The following is an 18,005-nucleotide window of genomic DNA, read 5'->3' as shown; positions in this document are numbered from 1 at the left end:
TGATAATAGTGAGGGATAGTGAGTTGTAGGTTTTCAAATAAAAGATACTTGAACACTTAAAGATTTAATCGATAATTTCTGTAATTATCTATTAGTGAATGATCTCTATTGTCTCAGTAACTCAGATTCTGTAAATTTAGGATTGGGGTATTTTTCTATTTTCAGTGTGTTTTGACATTCATTATTTTATCCCTAAAAAACATAAGCAAGAAAAGTGAATATTACTATTCATATTTTACACATGTCCCTGGGCATGTTTTCCTGAGCATGCTTACTTTCTTTTGTAAATTTTTGGTTTCCTATAATTCTCTTATTATATTAAATTATCTGTTATCTATAAATCTCTTAAATTGTCGATTACCATGCACAATACTGAATTATGTTCATATATCACAACTTATTCGTCCATTCCCCGGCTGATGGACAACCTTTATCTTTCAGTTCCTTTCTTATTTTTCCCTTTTTCTAAGTCACCCATAAAGTTTTCTTAATTATAAAATGCCAGACAAATGAAAGCAATCATTACTATTATTTGTGTGCATTTTCTGTTGTGAATAGGTTGTTCGTGAGGTGAACAAAATGGCTTTTATTAAATCTGAAGCTAATTCTGAATTCTAAGATAGAAGAAAAAAGAGAAAAAAATAAAAAAGAACTTAAAGATAAAGGCTACCTATAATATTTTGATCCTCACAGCACTCCCTTGAGATAGATATTAAAAATAGTATTTCCCCCATTCTACAGCTATGAAAATTATGATTGAGAGTAGTTGTTCAAAGTATATGCTGATAAATGGCAGAGTTCAAATTCAAAACCAGGTCTTCCAAATCCAAATTCAGTGCTATTTTTACCTACTCCCTACACCGTGTGACTTTTGAAATAGTGTTTCTTTACACTATGGAGGGAAGTGATCGTATCAACTTAATGACCAAAAGTAGTTAGGAAGACTTGGTGATCCAAAGGACTCCTGCCTTTCTTCACTAATCATCCTCACCTCTTGTCAACAGCATTTTCACTCACCTACAAGCTTCCATCTCTGACCCTCCATAAACTCACCACCACTTAGCCAAGATTCAAGTTTCTGCTCTTATTTCTATTAGAAACAGATGGCTTGTGTTGACATAGCCACTGAACCATATGTTTTCAATATGTAAAAGTCTATCAGTCAACAAACACTTATTGAATACGTACTACCTGCCTGGTCTTGCTGGAGAAAGGCAAGGGGGAAAAACCAGCCCAGCAATCAAGGAGCTCATATTCTAGTGAGGGGGATATACATGGTATAAATGGGATGTTATTGTTGTTGTTTATCCTTCCTTCTCAAGAAGGACCAGGACTTCAGGAAGACGATGTCAGGAGATGTAAGTGAGTCGGATTTAAGTGAGGAGGGTTGTGTGCAGCTGCCAGCCTCACTTTCTCCTTCCAGAGCCACCTGATCCAGTGGCCTGATATAGATCAGGGTGAGTGGACATGGCGCTGGGTGCAGTGGGAGACCTTGACCTTTTTAAGCTCAGGTCTTTAACAGGTCTCAGCTCCCAGTCAGTGATTAAGGCCAGGTAAGAATTGAGGAAAAGAATGGCCTCTTTTACCTAGTCAAAATAAAGAAAAAAAATTAATCTGAAAGTGGAATATCTTCAGGATTTCTGGTCAAAACTACTCTGAACTAATCAGGGCCCAAACAATGACCGATTGGAGCTTGACAATCAGTAAGAACCAGAGACACAAGGGGAGGGAGAGGGAAGAGGGGAGATAAGGAACTAAGAAAGAAATCCCTCTTGTAGGATTTGAAATGAAGGTTTCCATTTGCCACTGCAGATGTTTCTGCCACTCCTCTAGTGTCAAGACTCAAAAAGCTATTTTGACCAGAAAATCTGAGTCAGTTATTGTAAAGTCTTTTTGTGATATTTATGAACTTTCTTCTTTTTTAAGTACCTGACATTGTCATTTTTGTAAGGGGATATACTGCTAGCCCCTAACCTTTGTTTCTGTTCAAACCCCAGAATGTCTGAATTTTTTTTTCTTTTAAGCTTTTTAAGATGTGGCCTTATGATGGAAGAATTTTTAAGGAAACCAGGGTCAAAAATGAGATACAGAAATGGTATATTACATACATTTTCATTCTATATGACTCAAAGATAAGCGTATGGCTCACAGAGATAGGGATTAGATTTGTTTTCAATAGTATAAAGCTCTCCTGAGTGATGAAACACCCTCCACCAGTGCAGGTCAGCACCTTCTCTGCAACTTGGAGTTGCCTAGAACACTGACTTGTCTTGGGTAACACAGCCACTATGTGTCGGAGGCAAAATCTGAATGCAGCTCTTCCTTTGATACAAATACCCTATCCACCATACCATCCTATCTCTGTGTGGCTCAGTGAGGTCTCTGTAAGCTGTTTTCTTTCTTCCAAATAAATGTTACACCTTTACTTTTTCTAGGACAGAAGATTCAGGGTATGGACAGCTCCCCTTCCAAAGAAAAGCATAAAAAATCATTTTTATGGACAATTCACTCATACTGCTTCTCTGTAACTTTCTTTAGGAATGTCCCAGTGGTGTTGTTAATGAAGAAACCTTCAAAGAGATTTACTCTCAGTTCTTTCCACAGGGAGGTGAGTACAAATGGAGAGTTGTTAACATGCTCGGAAAATGAGCGTTCTAGCTGTAATTTGGATGTGATTTTGATCTTCTTCCTGTCCCTCTGGCTGTTAAAAATAATTGTGTATATTTAAATAATAAACAGCAGTCACAACTGAAAACAACACATAGGTAGTTCCACTCTTACTGGTTTTGTGAGAGGGGTAGGGAGAAGAAAAGAAAAGAAAAAGGGAGAACTTTTTTATTAGGTACCATGATGATTTTAATGATGATGTAAGGAAATATAGCACATATATGACTGTGTTTGAAAATGATTCATTTTTCTTTGTCTTTAGGTATAATCTGCACCATTAACATTTTCTCCAATACTTTCTTAAGTCTAGACATTAAGAAAACCTTGATTTGTAGCATTTTCTGACTTCTAAGGTATAAATGTTCACCCTAAAACATTTAACAATCAGCTTTTCGGAGCTGGTTTAAGATGGTTCTAACACACCCCCTCACGACTGTACGTTTAACATGAAATCACATGCCCTGAAATCTAGGAACTAAAACAAGCAGTAAAATTCCAGTGCATCACAGTTAGCTTTTTGACAACGATTAGGCTGTATGTTCCAACACCCACATAAAAAGGAATGAGAAGGGAATGAGCATTCGTTTGGGACCTGCCACGTACCATATGCTATGCACTTTTTCAAATATTATGTCATTTGATCTTCATAACAATCCTGGAGGCAGGTGGTGCTATTCTCATTTTTTACAGCTGAAGAAACTGAGGCAGTCAGAGCTTAAATGGATTTGCCCAGGATGATGTAATGAGTAAGTATCTGAGGTCATATCTGAACTCGGGTCTCTCAACACCAGACCCAGTGCTTGTGAATTATTATTATTATCATCATTATTATTATGCCACCTAGTGCCTTAGCATGCTAAAGCATGCTACTGGACTCCAATAAAGCAGGCAGGATTTTGAAATAGATTTCAACTTAAATCCATATTTTGTATCTGTGTGACCCCAGACAACCCAAATAAACTTCATGAGCCTCAGTTTCTTTAACTATGAAATCTACTTGCAAGGGAAAACACTTTACAAATCTAAAGATCTAAAGAAATGTGAGCCCTAAGCATTATGAAAAATGTCATTTATATAAATTCATTTCTACATATAATTTTTATATTATTTTAGACTGAAAATTATCAAAAGAATCAATTACATATTCTCAACTGATGTATTCACATACATATCCCTGAAAATTATTACAGCCACAAAAACAAATGGAAACCCTTTCTTATTGCTTAGCGTAATAGATAAAATCACTACATGAAACAAATTCAATCCAGTGTCACATTAAAATTTCATCTTTTTTTTTTAAAAAAACAGTATTCCTACATTATAGTCCCCTACTTAAAATATATTCCCTGACAAAAGATTTCACATTTAAAAAATCCAAGTAGATAAAAAGAAAATCACTTTCTTTACTTTTAAAAATTCTTTGATTGTCCACGTTAATCAAAATACATAAATTCACAAGTATTATTTATTACAGAGAGCTATAAATTTTTAAAAGAATCATGACTTGCAATTTAAAAAATGTATACTGCAGGTCAGATCTGCTCTAATGCTAATGAAGGAAAAAATGTTTTAAGAAAGGAAATTCAAGAGGCAATCATTTCCCCCAACTATAAAAGTCTTTCTTTGGATAGGCTTTATGAATTGTTTGTCGGGTTTTGGTCCTGACAGAACCAAAGAAGGAAAAGTAAAAATGATAGGTTCCTATTCTATATGTATATATGTGTATGTGTATGCATGTGTAAGTTATAGCACATAAATACAGTGTGCTCACAGCAAAATATATCCCTATGTTACATATGTATATACATAGTCCCATAACGTCTATTGTGTGATATATATTAGATGTGACTTATACTGCATGTCCAGATCTGCTCTAATGCTAATGAAGAAAAAAAATGTTTTAAGAAAGGAAATTCAAGAGGGAATCATTTCCCCGACTATAAAAGCCCTTCTTTGGAGGGTTATAGGAATTAATATACACATATATTTTAATAGCTTAGCACTAAGACTTTGGGAACACCCGGGATATACAGGTAGGCAGATCAGCTGATGGATCCAGAGAGGGAGGATATGGACATAGATGTATACACACATATGCATAGACAAATGTTATGTCAATTTCTTCAGATGAGATGTTTTAAATATAAATCCTTCCATAGCTTCTACTGCCTCAAGATGGGAGGGCTGCCCAGTGTTGATCTGAACTGTAACTTGTTTTTGAAGAACAGCGTTGCCCTGGGAACAATTGCTTCATCTCTCTGCAATTGCAAAATAAAGCAGGGGTTCTGGCCCTCAGATCTTTTTCTACTCTTGGTCTCTGAGCCCATGAAGTCCATCTGTGGCCATGTCCTTGGGTGTCTGGCCCGCTTCTTCCCAGACCTCTGTGTTCCATTCCCATCTCTCCCATCCATGAATTCTCCCAGAGTCCCTCAGCCCCTCTTCACCTCTTGCTTTTAAGTCTCTGTTCTTCTCAGACTCGAGTCACTGTCTCCTCCTTGAAGAACTCCCTCATTCTCTGGTAGTGTCTCTTTCCCCAGATATTCCTAAAGGCTTTGGCTGACCTCCTCCATGACGCATTACTTCTGGCCTTGCTTATCTATGCATGTGGTCCCTTACTCTCCTACCCCCCTGCCAGTAAATTTCTTCAGGACAAGGACTGTTTTAAAATACCTAACATCGCCCTTACATATGGACCAGGGATGGAGGGATGAAATTTCATTGTGATATTCACAGCTATTATTATTCAGCATTCTCCTGGATGTTCTAAATTGCATTTAATTCTTACTCTTCTTGTTTTTCTAGACTAAGTGCTACAGCTACAGACAAGAGTCTCATTTGTCCGGGCTGTGTCTATGATCAATTATGTAGGAAATATTACTATCCAAATACCTGTATGTACATATCAGGGTTTCTTCAGGGGACACATGAATTATCAACATCTAGGAGGAGTGGGAAGAGAATCTAACTTGGAAATATATTACGTGATCTTGGCCAAGTCACTTCCTCTCTGAGTTTCAGACTCTTTGCCTATAAAACAAGGGATAAGCTCCAGTCTCTTCCATGGAGTCCATCCTGAGACTCTTAAGAAACTCACTGAAATCATTCAGTGAAGGGGATTTCAGCACCTTGGAGAGAGAATTTTTCATTATTGTTGGGTAGAGAAGAGGTAGTTGAACCATATAGCTAGTACGGGAGAAAAGGAGATCTGTTGCCTTCTTTCTGGTACCATTAAACTTCCCTGTGCCAGGACTGAGCACTCTCTTATTCCAAAAGCTGGTGTCGGTATCCATTATCATGCAGGAGGTTTGGCCAACTTTTTTGCTTTTTTTATAGCAGATCAAATATATGCTGAGTTCAACACAGTGTCTAAGCTACAGTGTCTTGCTAAATTAAGTCTCTTGGGAAGACACATTAAAAGTAGCTTCCCAAAGAGTCTAATTAGGAGTTACATTAGGAGACATATCACTTAATATATTATTATCTAAAAATGCTTTATGATACATTAGACAGCTCTCAGAGAGTTATTTTACACATGTTCTATCTGTAATTCAAATTTAAAATGTCAGTGTGAATGTGTTATAGTTTGATAGGTTGCCTCGGTCCCTGAAGAAATTGTGTAGTATTAATAAGTGAAACTTTGTCTTCATTGATGGTGTTGCTTGAGCGTGTGACAGTTTACTCAAATAGACACTGATCACTTGGACGCTGAAATTAGATTTCATTAAATGATGAACTTCTTTATGAAGGGTGAAAGCTATGCTATATTAATATAATTATTGCTTTAAATTCAAATTAAGTAAAATTAATGTCTTTGGGAAGATTTTTCTTAAAATAGTGGCAAGTTAGAGCAAGTTTAGTGTGGGAAAAGTTTTTCTATATGACAAACATAAAAGTGAGTTCAACTTCTTGGGTGTTTTCCAAATTAAATTTGTCATGGAAGGTGGGGAGTGACTGCTTGATGTTATCAGCTACCTCCTTGGTATTAGAAGCAAAAGATTTTCCTTAAACATAATTTTCTAGAGGAGAGTTGGGGAAATCCATCTATTTTGATCAGTACAATTATCTTTCTATAACTTTTTAAAAATAAATATATTGAAATTACAAAACTTCGAAAATGCTATTTGAAGAGAATAAAGAGTTCATATTCTATAACAAATATTTCACTGAGTAAAATCTTACACCCAGAGAGTTAAAGATAAGTCTTCTTAATCAAGCCTCCTTCAGAAAGGACAGGGTTTTTTTTCCTCCCCTTAAATGGACCAGCCAAATAGTTAATCAATTCGTCTCTCCCTGGACTGGGAAAAAGTTCAGAAATTCATAGACTTGGCACTAGATGGGACTTTAGAGACACTTTTTCTCATCCATCCCCTTATTTAATAGGTGAGGAAACTGACTCCCAGAAAGAATGAGAGGTTTACTCAAGTAGAATCAGAACTGGGGTTTGAATGCAAGTCCTCTGACTGGGTTCTTTTTCCTCATTCGAACCTCATTGCCTCCCTCTAGGAGCAGGTTCTACTTTGCAGCAGAATGGCTCGCATCTTTTCGAGCACAGAATAGTCTGGCGATTCTTGGCAGTCCCACACTGCCCTGCTGCTGGGCTTGTGCTTGGACCTGGAAGTGTTTTGGTCTAAGGAACTTCTTTCTCTGCTTGAGGAGACTTCTGTAGCTTGGTTCTTCCTGGGGCCTTACAGTCTTAGGGAGCTGTCTGGAGTACTGAAAATTTGAGTGATTTGGCCATGAGAGGAACACAGTCAGGATGAGAGCTTGAACTTGGGCTCCTGAGTTCTACACTGTAGAATTGAGATAAACTGTATACTGAGATCTATACTATAGTATAGTCTATACTAAGAAGCTCAAGAGGAGCTTAAAGGAGAGACCCACAATTCCATTTCTGCAGCAAGTCAGCATCATTTAGTTCATTCTCCTTGAATTTGTAGTTCCTCATGAAGCCCTCTGAGGTGTTTGTGCATGTTCTATATATGATTCAGGGAAAGACATCTGTAAGATTCCAGTCACTCAGTCAAGCACCTATTTAGCACCTACTGCTTACCAGGCAAGCCCTGAAGCTACAAGGACAGAAATGAAACTGTCCTATTTTGTAGCCTATCTGTCAAGAAGACAAGTTCATAAAGAAACAGAAGAGACATAAAACACACACACTACTTTTTGAGGAAAAGTCTCATGACAAAAATAACCCTCAAGCTGAGCTTTGAAAGAAATCTGAAGCAATTTCTAAGAGGCGGATTGCAGTCAGTGTATTGCAAGTATGGGGGACACTTACTCTTTGCAAAGGCATGGAGACGGGAGACTGTGGTCTCATAAGAAGGAGGTTGATTTGAGCAGGCTTTATTACAGAACCAGTATACAAATAAGACTGGAATAGTGGCAGGAGTCAGGTTAAGAAGAGATTTAAATGCAAAACTATAAGTTTTTATTCGATTTTGGAGGTAATAGGGAGCCAGTGGAGTTCACTGAGGAGAGGAGTAATAGGGACAGTCCGGTGTTTGAGAAATATGTTGCTGAAAGCTGGAGAATGGGTTATAAAGAAGAAAACCCGGGGGTAGGGAGAACAGTAGGACCTGCATTAGGGGCTGTGAGCAGAGAAGCAGATGGATCCAAGAGGTGTTATGGATGTAAAATGAACACAATACGAAAAGTGATTGGTGAGTGAGTATGAGAAAGAATGAAGCGTCAAGATAATTATACAGTTCTGCAAACCTGGTGACTAGGAGAATGATGGCACCCAAGCCAGGAAAAAAAGAAGGAAGATGGATTTCTAGGGATAAGTTGGGCTTGAACTATCCCTGTAGGACATCTACTTTCAAAAGTCCATTAAGTAGTCAGTAAGGGATGATCCTAGAGCATAGGAGAAAGACAAGATTGCTACATGAATGTACACACAGATATATACATGTGCATGTATATGAATGTGTACTTTATACCATGCATTTTCATGATTGTGTGCACACATAAATGTGTCTTGACTCCAAATCATCTGTATGGAGATGATCACTGAATCTAAGGACAAGATCTCCAAGAGACAGAAAGAGGATAGAACACTGGGGAATATAGAATGATAGGGATCTAGTGTAGGAAACTGAGGAGAAACCTGACAAATAGAAGACCAAGAAAGAAGATCATTGAAACGCAGAGAGGTCAAATTTTCCAGGAAGAGCAGGGAGGCAGCAGGGTCAGAAGTTACAGCAAGCTCAGGAAGGGTGAGGCTTCTGAAAAGGCCGTGAGATTTCTTTTGGGTAGAGAGCAGATTCAGTTGAGTGATCAAGTCAGAAATCAGATTACCAAGTGTTAGGAAATGACTGAGGAGAAAAGACAGTTTTATCTAACAGTTTGGCTACAAAAAAAGAGAGATATGGATAGCTAGAGGGAGTAGGTAAAGATGTCAAGTGAAGCTTTTTTAAAATGGGGGGGAGATCTGTCTATTTATAAGCTTTTGGGGAATAGTAGATCTCTGAGATATTTAATATTAGGAGAGAAAAATGGGATGATTATAGGGTTACCACTGGAGCAGTTTGGAAATAGTTGGGATCTGGGGTTTTTAGGAGAAAGTCCAATTATCAGAAACCAGAAGGAAGACAAAATGAACAATGTCAAGGGATTTTGAGATGAGAAATGGAAAAATTGGGTACAGGGGCTCTCTTTTTTTCCAATAAAATGTGAGATGAGAGGTTAGGAGAAGGATTAGTGTAAGAGGCTTAAGTGAAGACAATTCTGAAATACCGGCTATGGGAATTATGGCAGAATCAGGGAAAAGGTGCCAATCTATATGGATGAGGAGAGTTTACTAAGGAAGAGTTCCCTATAGCAAAGAAATCATTAGTTAGACCCAAATTCAATTTTTTTCTAAAATGAATTCATGAAGATTTTTCTTTACACCTGATAAAAATTAAAAGAGAACTCAGTTAAATTCAATTCATCAGAATATACCACTTTCTAGTCTATTATTTACTGAAATGCTATTGGGATGCAGTACAAGGGAAGAGAAAAATTTTGACAGAGATCAACTGTATGTTTTGTAAGTTAAAAAAAAGTTTGCAAACTATTTTTAAAAATTTGCCTAATCAAGAATATTCTTGTTTTCCTTTTTTAATTTCAGATTCAACAACATATGCACATTTTCTGTTCAATGCATTTGACACCGATCACAATGGATCTGTGAGCTTTGAGGTAAGTCTTATATTTGACAAATGAGTAGAGGTTCTGACAACTGTTGCTTTAAAATTTCTAAAAATTATTGACAATTTAAGAATTTCATCATATTTGAGCATGAAAAGTAAAAACAAGGAAAATGACATATAGGAATATTTTTTCAGCACTGAAATTCAAGATACTTTTAAATTATGTATCACTCCACAAGCAATGAAAATTATAATCTACAGTTAGTTAGCCAAACACTTCAAATCTCTCTGGCATGGAAAAAAAGGTTAAGTCCCCTAATTTTATTAGTCATAGCCATTTGAGGGAAGCCCCCTATCAGAACAGAAAAGCCTCAGTTAATGAATCCCCTGGGACTAAAGCTCTCTGATAACAAAGTTAGCCCTAATGTGTAAAAGACATCTTAATTTGTGGAGGCCAGGAGGTCTAGAAACAGTAGGATGATGTAGGTGGCAGATGAAACAAGAAGAAACCACCAGCTCTGGAAGTGATGGTAGCTGAGAAAATGACCGCAAGTGGAACATTGACAGCTAAAATTAAGGGATGCTGAAGTTAAGGGCATTGAGAAATGGAGATAGGGCAGGAGGAAGAGAAAATGTCGGCAATGTCATTGCACGAATGGGCCACCAAATTCATTCTATTACTTCCTATATTTCTGTTTTGCTGCAATTAGAGGCGGAGTGAATACAGGCTACACTCCTAAGATGAAATCTTTTTGAAATGCAAAAAAGACACTTATTCATGTTTTGCTGTATACAAAGCAAGATGATGGGCTCTAGGGAAAATTATTTAGTTCAGAGTAAACATTGTCTCAGTAGGGGATAACACAAACATGGAATGTTATAGCTACAATATAGAACATTGCATGAGAGAGCACAAAGCAAGAACTGGTCTGGAGAGCAGGGGAAGCTTCCTGGATGGGGTACTATGTGAGTTAGTCTTTAAAGGATGGAAATATGGTCACGAAGAGAAGCGTTAGGTACAACTGATGACTGAAAACAACAGGGACTCATCAAATGAAGAAGGGGAGGAAAGGCATAGGGACAGAAAACAGTGTGAAAAGGGAAAAAAGAATTGTAGGTGTATTTATGGGGCACAATTATCATGGGGATGCTTTTAAGGCTCATCTCACTTCCCTCCAAGCTGGACTGTAAATTCCTTTAGGTCAGAGACAGTCTCCCATAAAAATAATCATTTCCCTGGAGCTGATCACATTGTCCCTGCCTTCAGCAAAGCATGAATTAATGTCTTGTTTTGCATCCAAAAGGTCTCATTTTAATGGTGGGGCTGGATCAAAAATTCACATGCCCTTCTTTTTGCTGCTTACTAGTTTGGATCAGAAGAACAGCTTTATTCTCTAATTCTTCCCACTTCCACTCACTCCCTTCTTTCATCTCCTCCCTTTTTCCTGGGGCAAAAAAGACTCAGTGACAGATCACAAGCTGGGATGCCTCCCCCCACCCCAAAGTGATTCAATCCACTAGCTTTTATTAGGTGTCAGCCACCTGCAGGATTGGAAATTAGGGTTGTGGATGTCAAGAGAAAAATCCTGCTGTCAAGGAGCTTGCAGTCTAAGGAACTTCTAAGGAGCCACAAGTACAGACATAATAATGGACTGAAAGACCTGCTGAATCAGAGCAAGGAAGAGCCCCCAGTGAATCTTCCCTCATTTCGTCTCTATCTGAGTTTGTTGGCGATGATAAAGACCTTCAGGAGGTGATTCTTTACTGAAACAAGGAGACAAAAGACCAAAGAACAAGGAATAATAATTTCATATTTTAGGTTGTGATGACCCCAGGTAGCCAGAACAGTAGAGTTCGAGATTATATACAATGGAAGTTCTCTTCTCCAGCCCAGGACAGACACATCGATCAAGGTTAAAGTCATACCTGCAGACGCTGGAAGCAAACTCATTTCTAATCAGGAATCAGGCTCCCAAAATACCATCTGGCGTGGAGTGGGTGGTACTAGGGGGCGGGAGGGAGCAAAGCAGATCAGCAGGAAAATGAGAAACTTTTATTAAATTTGTAGGAAGGAGCATAAGACAAGAGTAGAGAAAGTAGACCAGAAAGACAACATCCTGCTCATGTTTCACAGCCACAGAGTACATACAGACACTTGGAAGTAAGAGAAAAAATGTTCCATCCCAGAATGCTGCTTTTCCCAGCTGGGGAGCATCCACCAATATTTCAGGTTCACCATCTCTGGGGGATGAAGCTTTTGGCCGAGATGTCCACTGTTCACCATCAGCCCACTCTTTGGTCCAGTGCCTCTCTGGCCACTTCTCTGCCTTCCCTCATGTAGCCATTGCTTTGTAAAATAGAAAACATTTGCCACTCTTCTCTCTGTTTCAGAAACTAAAAAGGGATGAGGTCATCTCTCAAGATTCTGTGATGTCATTCACATTTACCCTGTGAGATTTTTTATACCAATTTTGCTTGTGGGATATCCCATGAATCTTCCCAAATGGGACTGAGTACGGGCCATGTCAAGCTGTTAGAGAAGTCAGATGTGGAAGGACAAATTTGGCTTGTTGACAATGAAACACTAATAGAAGATTCTCTTCAATTTCTGCAATATGGCTGGCTACAACATACATTCTCTATTTTCTAGCAAAAGATAAAAATAGGAGCTGAAATTTAATTTGTGGTGAACTAGTAGGGCAAGAGGAGTATTTGTCTTTTCTGGAGGTAATAAAACTACTCTCCACCCCCTACTTCCCTCCAACACACAATCCATATCTCCAAGCAAATGCTTTTCTACTTAAAAAAAGAAGCAGAAGACCAGTCAGAATGGGTAATCTGAGAAAGGAACAGAAGGAAAGTTTTTCCTTGCTTTGTGCTTCTGGAAAGCATATTGGGATGCCCCACAAAGGGCAGAGGAAGTGATTCATGCTCATTACTGTCTCAAAAAAAAAAAAAGAGGACAAATAAAACCCACCTCTGTAGGGGAAAAAAACCTCCTTTTTTCTTTTTATTTAAGATGCTATGGGCTAAGAATATAGGAATCAAACTAGAGCTCACTAAAGTTGCTGCCAAAAGCTTTTCAGCAGTTTTGTGCATCTGGGAACAAATGAACCAGTCCCTTCACAGATAAAACTAAGAAGGTACAAATGCAAGTACTCTTGAAAGCAAATTGAGTTTTTGGCAAGTGCCTGCAACTTCCTGCTTGACGGATTTCAATTACCCTGTGGAAAAGCTAGGAGCAAAAATGAGATAGGCTACATTGAGTTCCATTTTACATCAGCACAAAATAAGGTGGAAATTCATTTTTAAATAACTGTTTATTGAAATGAAGATTGCATCATGCAGAAAAGACTGTGTAACCCCAGATGTCATTAAAACAGGGAAAAAACTGTTTAGTGTTAGAGGTCCCCATCTGTCTCCTACCAGAGCTAGCCAGCACACAGAAAAAGAAGGTGCTGTAAGAGGAAGAAATAATGAACTCAGTTCTTTTGTTTTAGCCAATGGGACTCAGATTGCCAGCCTTGCAATCCTGGGCTCTATTAGATGAGCTTTCCTAGTCTTCCTCAAATCATGCTGCCTTATGGACACACAAACACTTGCCTTATGAGAATGAGAACTACTTAAGGACAAGAAATGTCTTGGTATCGTACTTGTATTCTCAGGGCTAAGCACAGCCTTTGGCACATAAGCAAGAATTTAGCAAAGGTTACAAATGAACAAAGAAAGGTGAAAATACCATGTTTGGACTCACATTGAGTCTCCATAGTTCTCTCTATCTCTGGATATGAATGGCATTTTCTATCCCAAGTCTATTGGAATGAAACAATAAGATTTTAGAAAAAAAAATTAAGGTGTATTATATCTTAGTCTTGGAGTAATTGTTTTTCCTTTTTTGGGTAATTATGAATTAGATGGATTAGAAAAAGGAGGGATAGTATAGTTCAAATGTAAAGTGATATAGATTTGAGCTAAGAAGGGTAGGGTAAAAATTCAAAGATGACTCTCAAGTTATATTGTCATGGAAGGGAGAAAGGAGGAAAAAAAAGACTATCCAAGAAGAGGGAGTGATCAACAGTATCAAAAGCCAGAGAAATGGCAAATAGAATAAGGATTGAGAAAGGGATATGCTCTTTAGTACTTAGGAGCTTGCTAGTAACCAATAAAAGAGAATTATCGGGGTGGGGGGTATCCATATTACAAAATATTGAAAGGGTAAGTATGATATTATTTAGTAGTTTTTCAGTCGTGTATGACTCTTCATGACTCCATTTGGGATTTTCTCGGCAAAGATAGTGGAGTGGTTTGACGTTTCCTTCTCCAGTTCATTTTTCAAATAAGGAAACTGAGGCAAATGGGTTATAAATGTCTGAGGCTGGATTTGAACTCTGGAAGATGAATCTTCCTAATTCCAGGTCCAGCTTTCTATCTACCACACTACTTACTTTCCCCTATAAATAGACTGTTTCTTTGATGGGAGTCACTGGTCATTTTACTATTTAAATACCAGTATTCATTGGCCATTTTTCACTCTGTTGCTAAGGGGAAGAAAAAAATCGGCTTTTTGTCAGTCTCCTGGGTTGAGATTAGCATAGATCAATGGATCCAACCTTAGTTTTAGAGTTATGTTGTATACAGAGCTGTCCATGACTTGCACAGCCTTCTGGGAATATAATCATAACTTGAAAAAAAAAGACATAACATTACAGATTTGGGTTTTGGATTGGTTTTGTTTTATTTTTGGTCCAAACCTATATTTTCATCAGTATCAGGAACTTGCCTTGTGGAAAAATTCCCTTCCCCAATGCAGACTGGAAAATTATCTATAATTTATGATCTAAAGAGTTACCTTGAGCATTGAAAGATTAAATAACTTGTCCAAAATCACACAGGTAGTGTGTGTCAGAGACATGATGTTGACTTCAAGGCTTTTTAACTCCCATATGTTTATGCTGCCTCTAATAGATCTCCAAGTATAAAATCTGTAATTATCTTATAAGACTGTGTGGTAGGAAGTATGTTTAAATAGAAGTGGCTTATGGAAACCATCAATACACGAGACCTAGGATCTGATCTACCACTTCAGAGAGCCAAGGCCATGAATCCACTGCCATTTAAAGGGGTTTGGAGGATAAACAAGCAAGGTCTGGAACAGCCAGAGCTGCTGAATCTCTCCCCTAGTCTCTGAGAAGGATATTAACCTAGAATTAATTATATCTATAAAAGGAGAACTAACACCTTAGTAAAAAAGGGACAAAAAATGAAGAAAATAACGCCTTAAAAAATATAATTGGTCTAATGGAAAAGGTTAAAAAAAGCTCACTGAAGAAAATAACTCCTTACAAATTAAAATTGGGTAAATGGAAGCTAGTGACTCCAGGACACCTTAAAAAATAATGAAGACAAAGTAAAAATAATGAAGAAAATAAGAAATATTTCATTTAAAAAATCCCCACATCATATTTCAAGAAATAGCTTTATCATACCAAATGCTAGTCAAATAAAAGACCACCACAAGTAGAAAATAGTGAGTAAACCCTAGCCAAGCAAAATTGCAAGTGTTAAATTTGGAGAGATTAAACAGCATAAAATATATCAAAGAATACTTAAGAGTGAATGGGCCCTTCATCAAGGAGTGAAATAGGATCTCATTTCAATCAAGGAGAGAAGGAATATATAACAGCCAGGGGAGATTCATTCTTAGTTGTCTCTAGAATGACAAGCAAAGTCAAATGAATAATGGAGTTGTTTCGTCCGTACATGTTCTGTATTCCAAAGCTTCTCTCTCTACATGTCGCTCTGTCTTTCCGTGTATATGTTTTCTCTCTCTTTGTTCTCTTTTATTTTTTCCTCAGTAATATTCTACCCTTCCAAATACAATCAGAGAGTCTCTAATAGTCATTCCTCCAAGACCATATGCTCCAAATTTCCCTCCTCCCTCCCCGCACTGAGACAGCAAGAAATCCGATATAGGCTGAACATGTGCAATTCTTCCATCATGTTATCCAAAAAAATCACACCAAAAGGGGAAAAAATGAGAGGAAAAAACTAAGCAAACAAATAAAAGGTAGAAATACTATACCTTGATCCACACCCAGTCTCCACCCTTCTCTCTGGAGGTGGATGCATCCTTCATCCCAAGTCTATTGGAATTCTCTTGAATCACTGCATTGCTAAGAGTCAAATCTAACACAGTTGATCACATAATCTTTTTGTTATTATGTACAATGATCTCCTGATTCTGCTCACTTCATTCAGCAGCAGTTCATGTAAGTCTTTCCAGGCCTTTTGAAATTAGCCTGGTCATCCCAACTAATGGGCATCCACTCAGTTTCCAGTTCCTTGCCACCACAAAAAGGGCTGCCATGAACATTTTGGCGTCTGTGGGTCCTTTTCCCCTTTAAGATCTCTTTGGGAGACAGACCCAGTGCTGGGGATGCACATCAAAGGGGATGCACAGTTTGATGGCCCTTTGAGCAAAGTTCCAAATTCCTCTCCAGATCCAACAATGCATTAGTGTCCCATTTTCCCCAAATCCCCTCCAGTATTTATTACTATCTTTTCCTGTCATCTTAGTCAATCTGAGAAGTATGAAGTAGTACCTCAGAGTTGTCTTAATTTGCATTTCTCTAACCATTGGTGATTTAGAGCATTTTTTCATATGACTAGACATGGCAAAGTCTATTTTTCTACCACCACTTTAAAGTTCCTTTCTCCAGGTGATTCTCCCAAAGAGTACCTGGAACCAACTTAGTAAGTCCCATATGGCAGACCTATATTTCTCACTCAACATTTTTTCCAGCAAGTTAAGAGTCATCTCCTGAGTAAGCAACACAGCATAGTCACTCCCTTCCCTAGTTGAATGTGAGTCAGGTTATTTACACAAGCAATTGTAATTTTCCTTTTAAATTATAACTATTATGGCTAAATGTTTAATGTATTGTTTATTTTTCCATATATATTCCGTTCAAATCTATCTTTGCATTTCAGGAATCGTGAATACCAATTATAGTAATTATTGCTGACCAGTTTTTCATTATTTCTTGTATTTTTAAAAAATCAACGATTTGTTTCAGATGTTTTAGATTTTTGGTTCTCAATATTCTTTATTCTGTGCTAGAGAACAACAAGCTATTTTCCCTGGGCATCTAGGTGGGGTTCCTGAAGCTGAGGCATTGATCACTCCACTCTCCTTCTCAGAAAAAGGGATTTGAATCAATGAGAGTACTATGTTTTTTGAAATGGTAACTTCTACTCACACCAATCCAGACCTTAAGCTACTGGAATAGCCAATAGTAAGAAGAGAACACATTGTGAATGGTTTACAAAATGAATTTTTCAAAGAAAAAAGAATGTAAGGAAACTGAAAAAAAAATATTTTTACCCATAGGTATGTGCTTGAAGAATAGTGTTTTTGGTCCCAAATGAAATAATTCACTATCTATTTACAGTTTTTGCAATGTTTTATTCAATTTGAAGCCATCTTTTTCAACTAAATCAAAATTATTCTTTATTAAATGTTTACTTTGTTCCAGGAATTATACATTAATTGTACGGAGATAAAGATATAGTAAATGAAACAATCCCTACTCACAAGGAGTTTACATTCTAATGAAAGACAGTGTATAAATGAATCAAATGAACTATCTATGCTAAAAATGTAAAATGGTGAATTTAATAAGGTTAGAAATTTTGCAACTAGAATTTTAATGTAGTATAATGCTTAAATACTTCCAATTATAGCAATCTCATGGCCATTCTCACCACAATTCTCATTATTTTAGTTTATTGCTTTAGATTTTAAGACATCCCATCCCTGTTGGTACTTACACCTTCCAGGAGTGCAGATCCTCATCCATTACACTTTGCTGTCTTATGTAATTATTGACCATGTCCTCTTTAATGCACTTAGAGCTTTTCTGGGAAAAGACACTGGAGATTCATAGAAAAGATGGCCCTGGGTTTTCTTATATAATTTTCTTTTCCACCAATTATGCTACTCATTTATATTTAATCATCTATTGAAAGTCAGAGGGATCAGAAGATGCTAAATGTACTAATAAATGCCTGAGAAATGAGAATCCAAGAAACGTCATCCATTTTACCAAGTGAATCTTCGTTGTTAAGTGAAATGTCCAGGAGTTTACTGCCTTAGTTTTCAGCATTTGACAACTAACTATTGAGTTTTATGTCATTTTTACT

At 37.4% G+C, this 18,005-nt stretch overlaps 1 protein-coding gene across 4 annotated transcripts in view; it reads left to right on the top strand.

Annotated features, from left to right (window-relative positions):
• Positions 1–18,005, top strand: part of KCNIP4 (potassium voltage-gated channel interacting protein 4) — a 1,016,244-nt gene that overhangs the window by 991,093 nt on the left and 7,146 nt on the right. For all 4 annotated transcript variants that reach the window (XM_031942853.1, XM_031942854.1, XM_003773349.3 and 1 more), the window contains 2 exons: positions 2,539–2,608; positions 9,782–9,852. In XM_031942853.1, the coding sequence (XP_031798713.1) occupies positions 2,539–2,608; positions 9,782–9,852 (141 nt within the window). The remainder of the gene's footprint in view (positions 1–2,538; positions 2,609–9,781; positions 9,853–18,005) is intronic.

The sequence above is a fragment of the Sarcophilus harrisii genome, chromosome 6 (assembly GCF_902635505.1).
Source record: "Sarcophilus harrisii chromosome 6, mSarHar1.11, whole genome shotgun sequence".
Taxonomy (NCBI): Eukaryota; Metazoa; Chordata; class Mammalia; order Dasyuromorphia; family Dasyuridae; genus Sarcophilus; species Sarcophilus harrisii.
The sequence above is the reverse complement of the archived record's forward strand: the minus strand, read 5'-3'. Positions and strand labels throughout refer to the sequence as shown.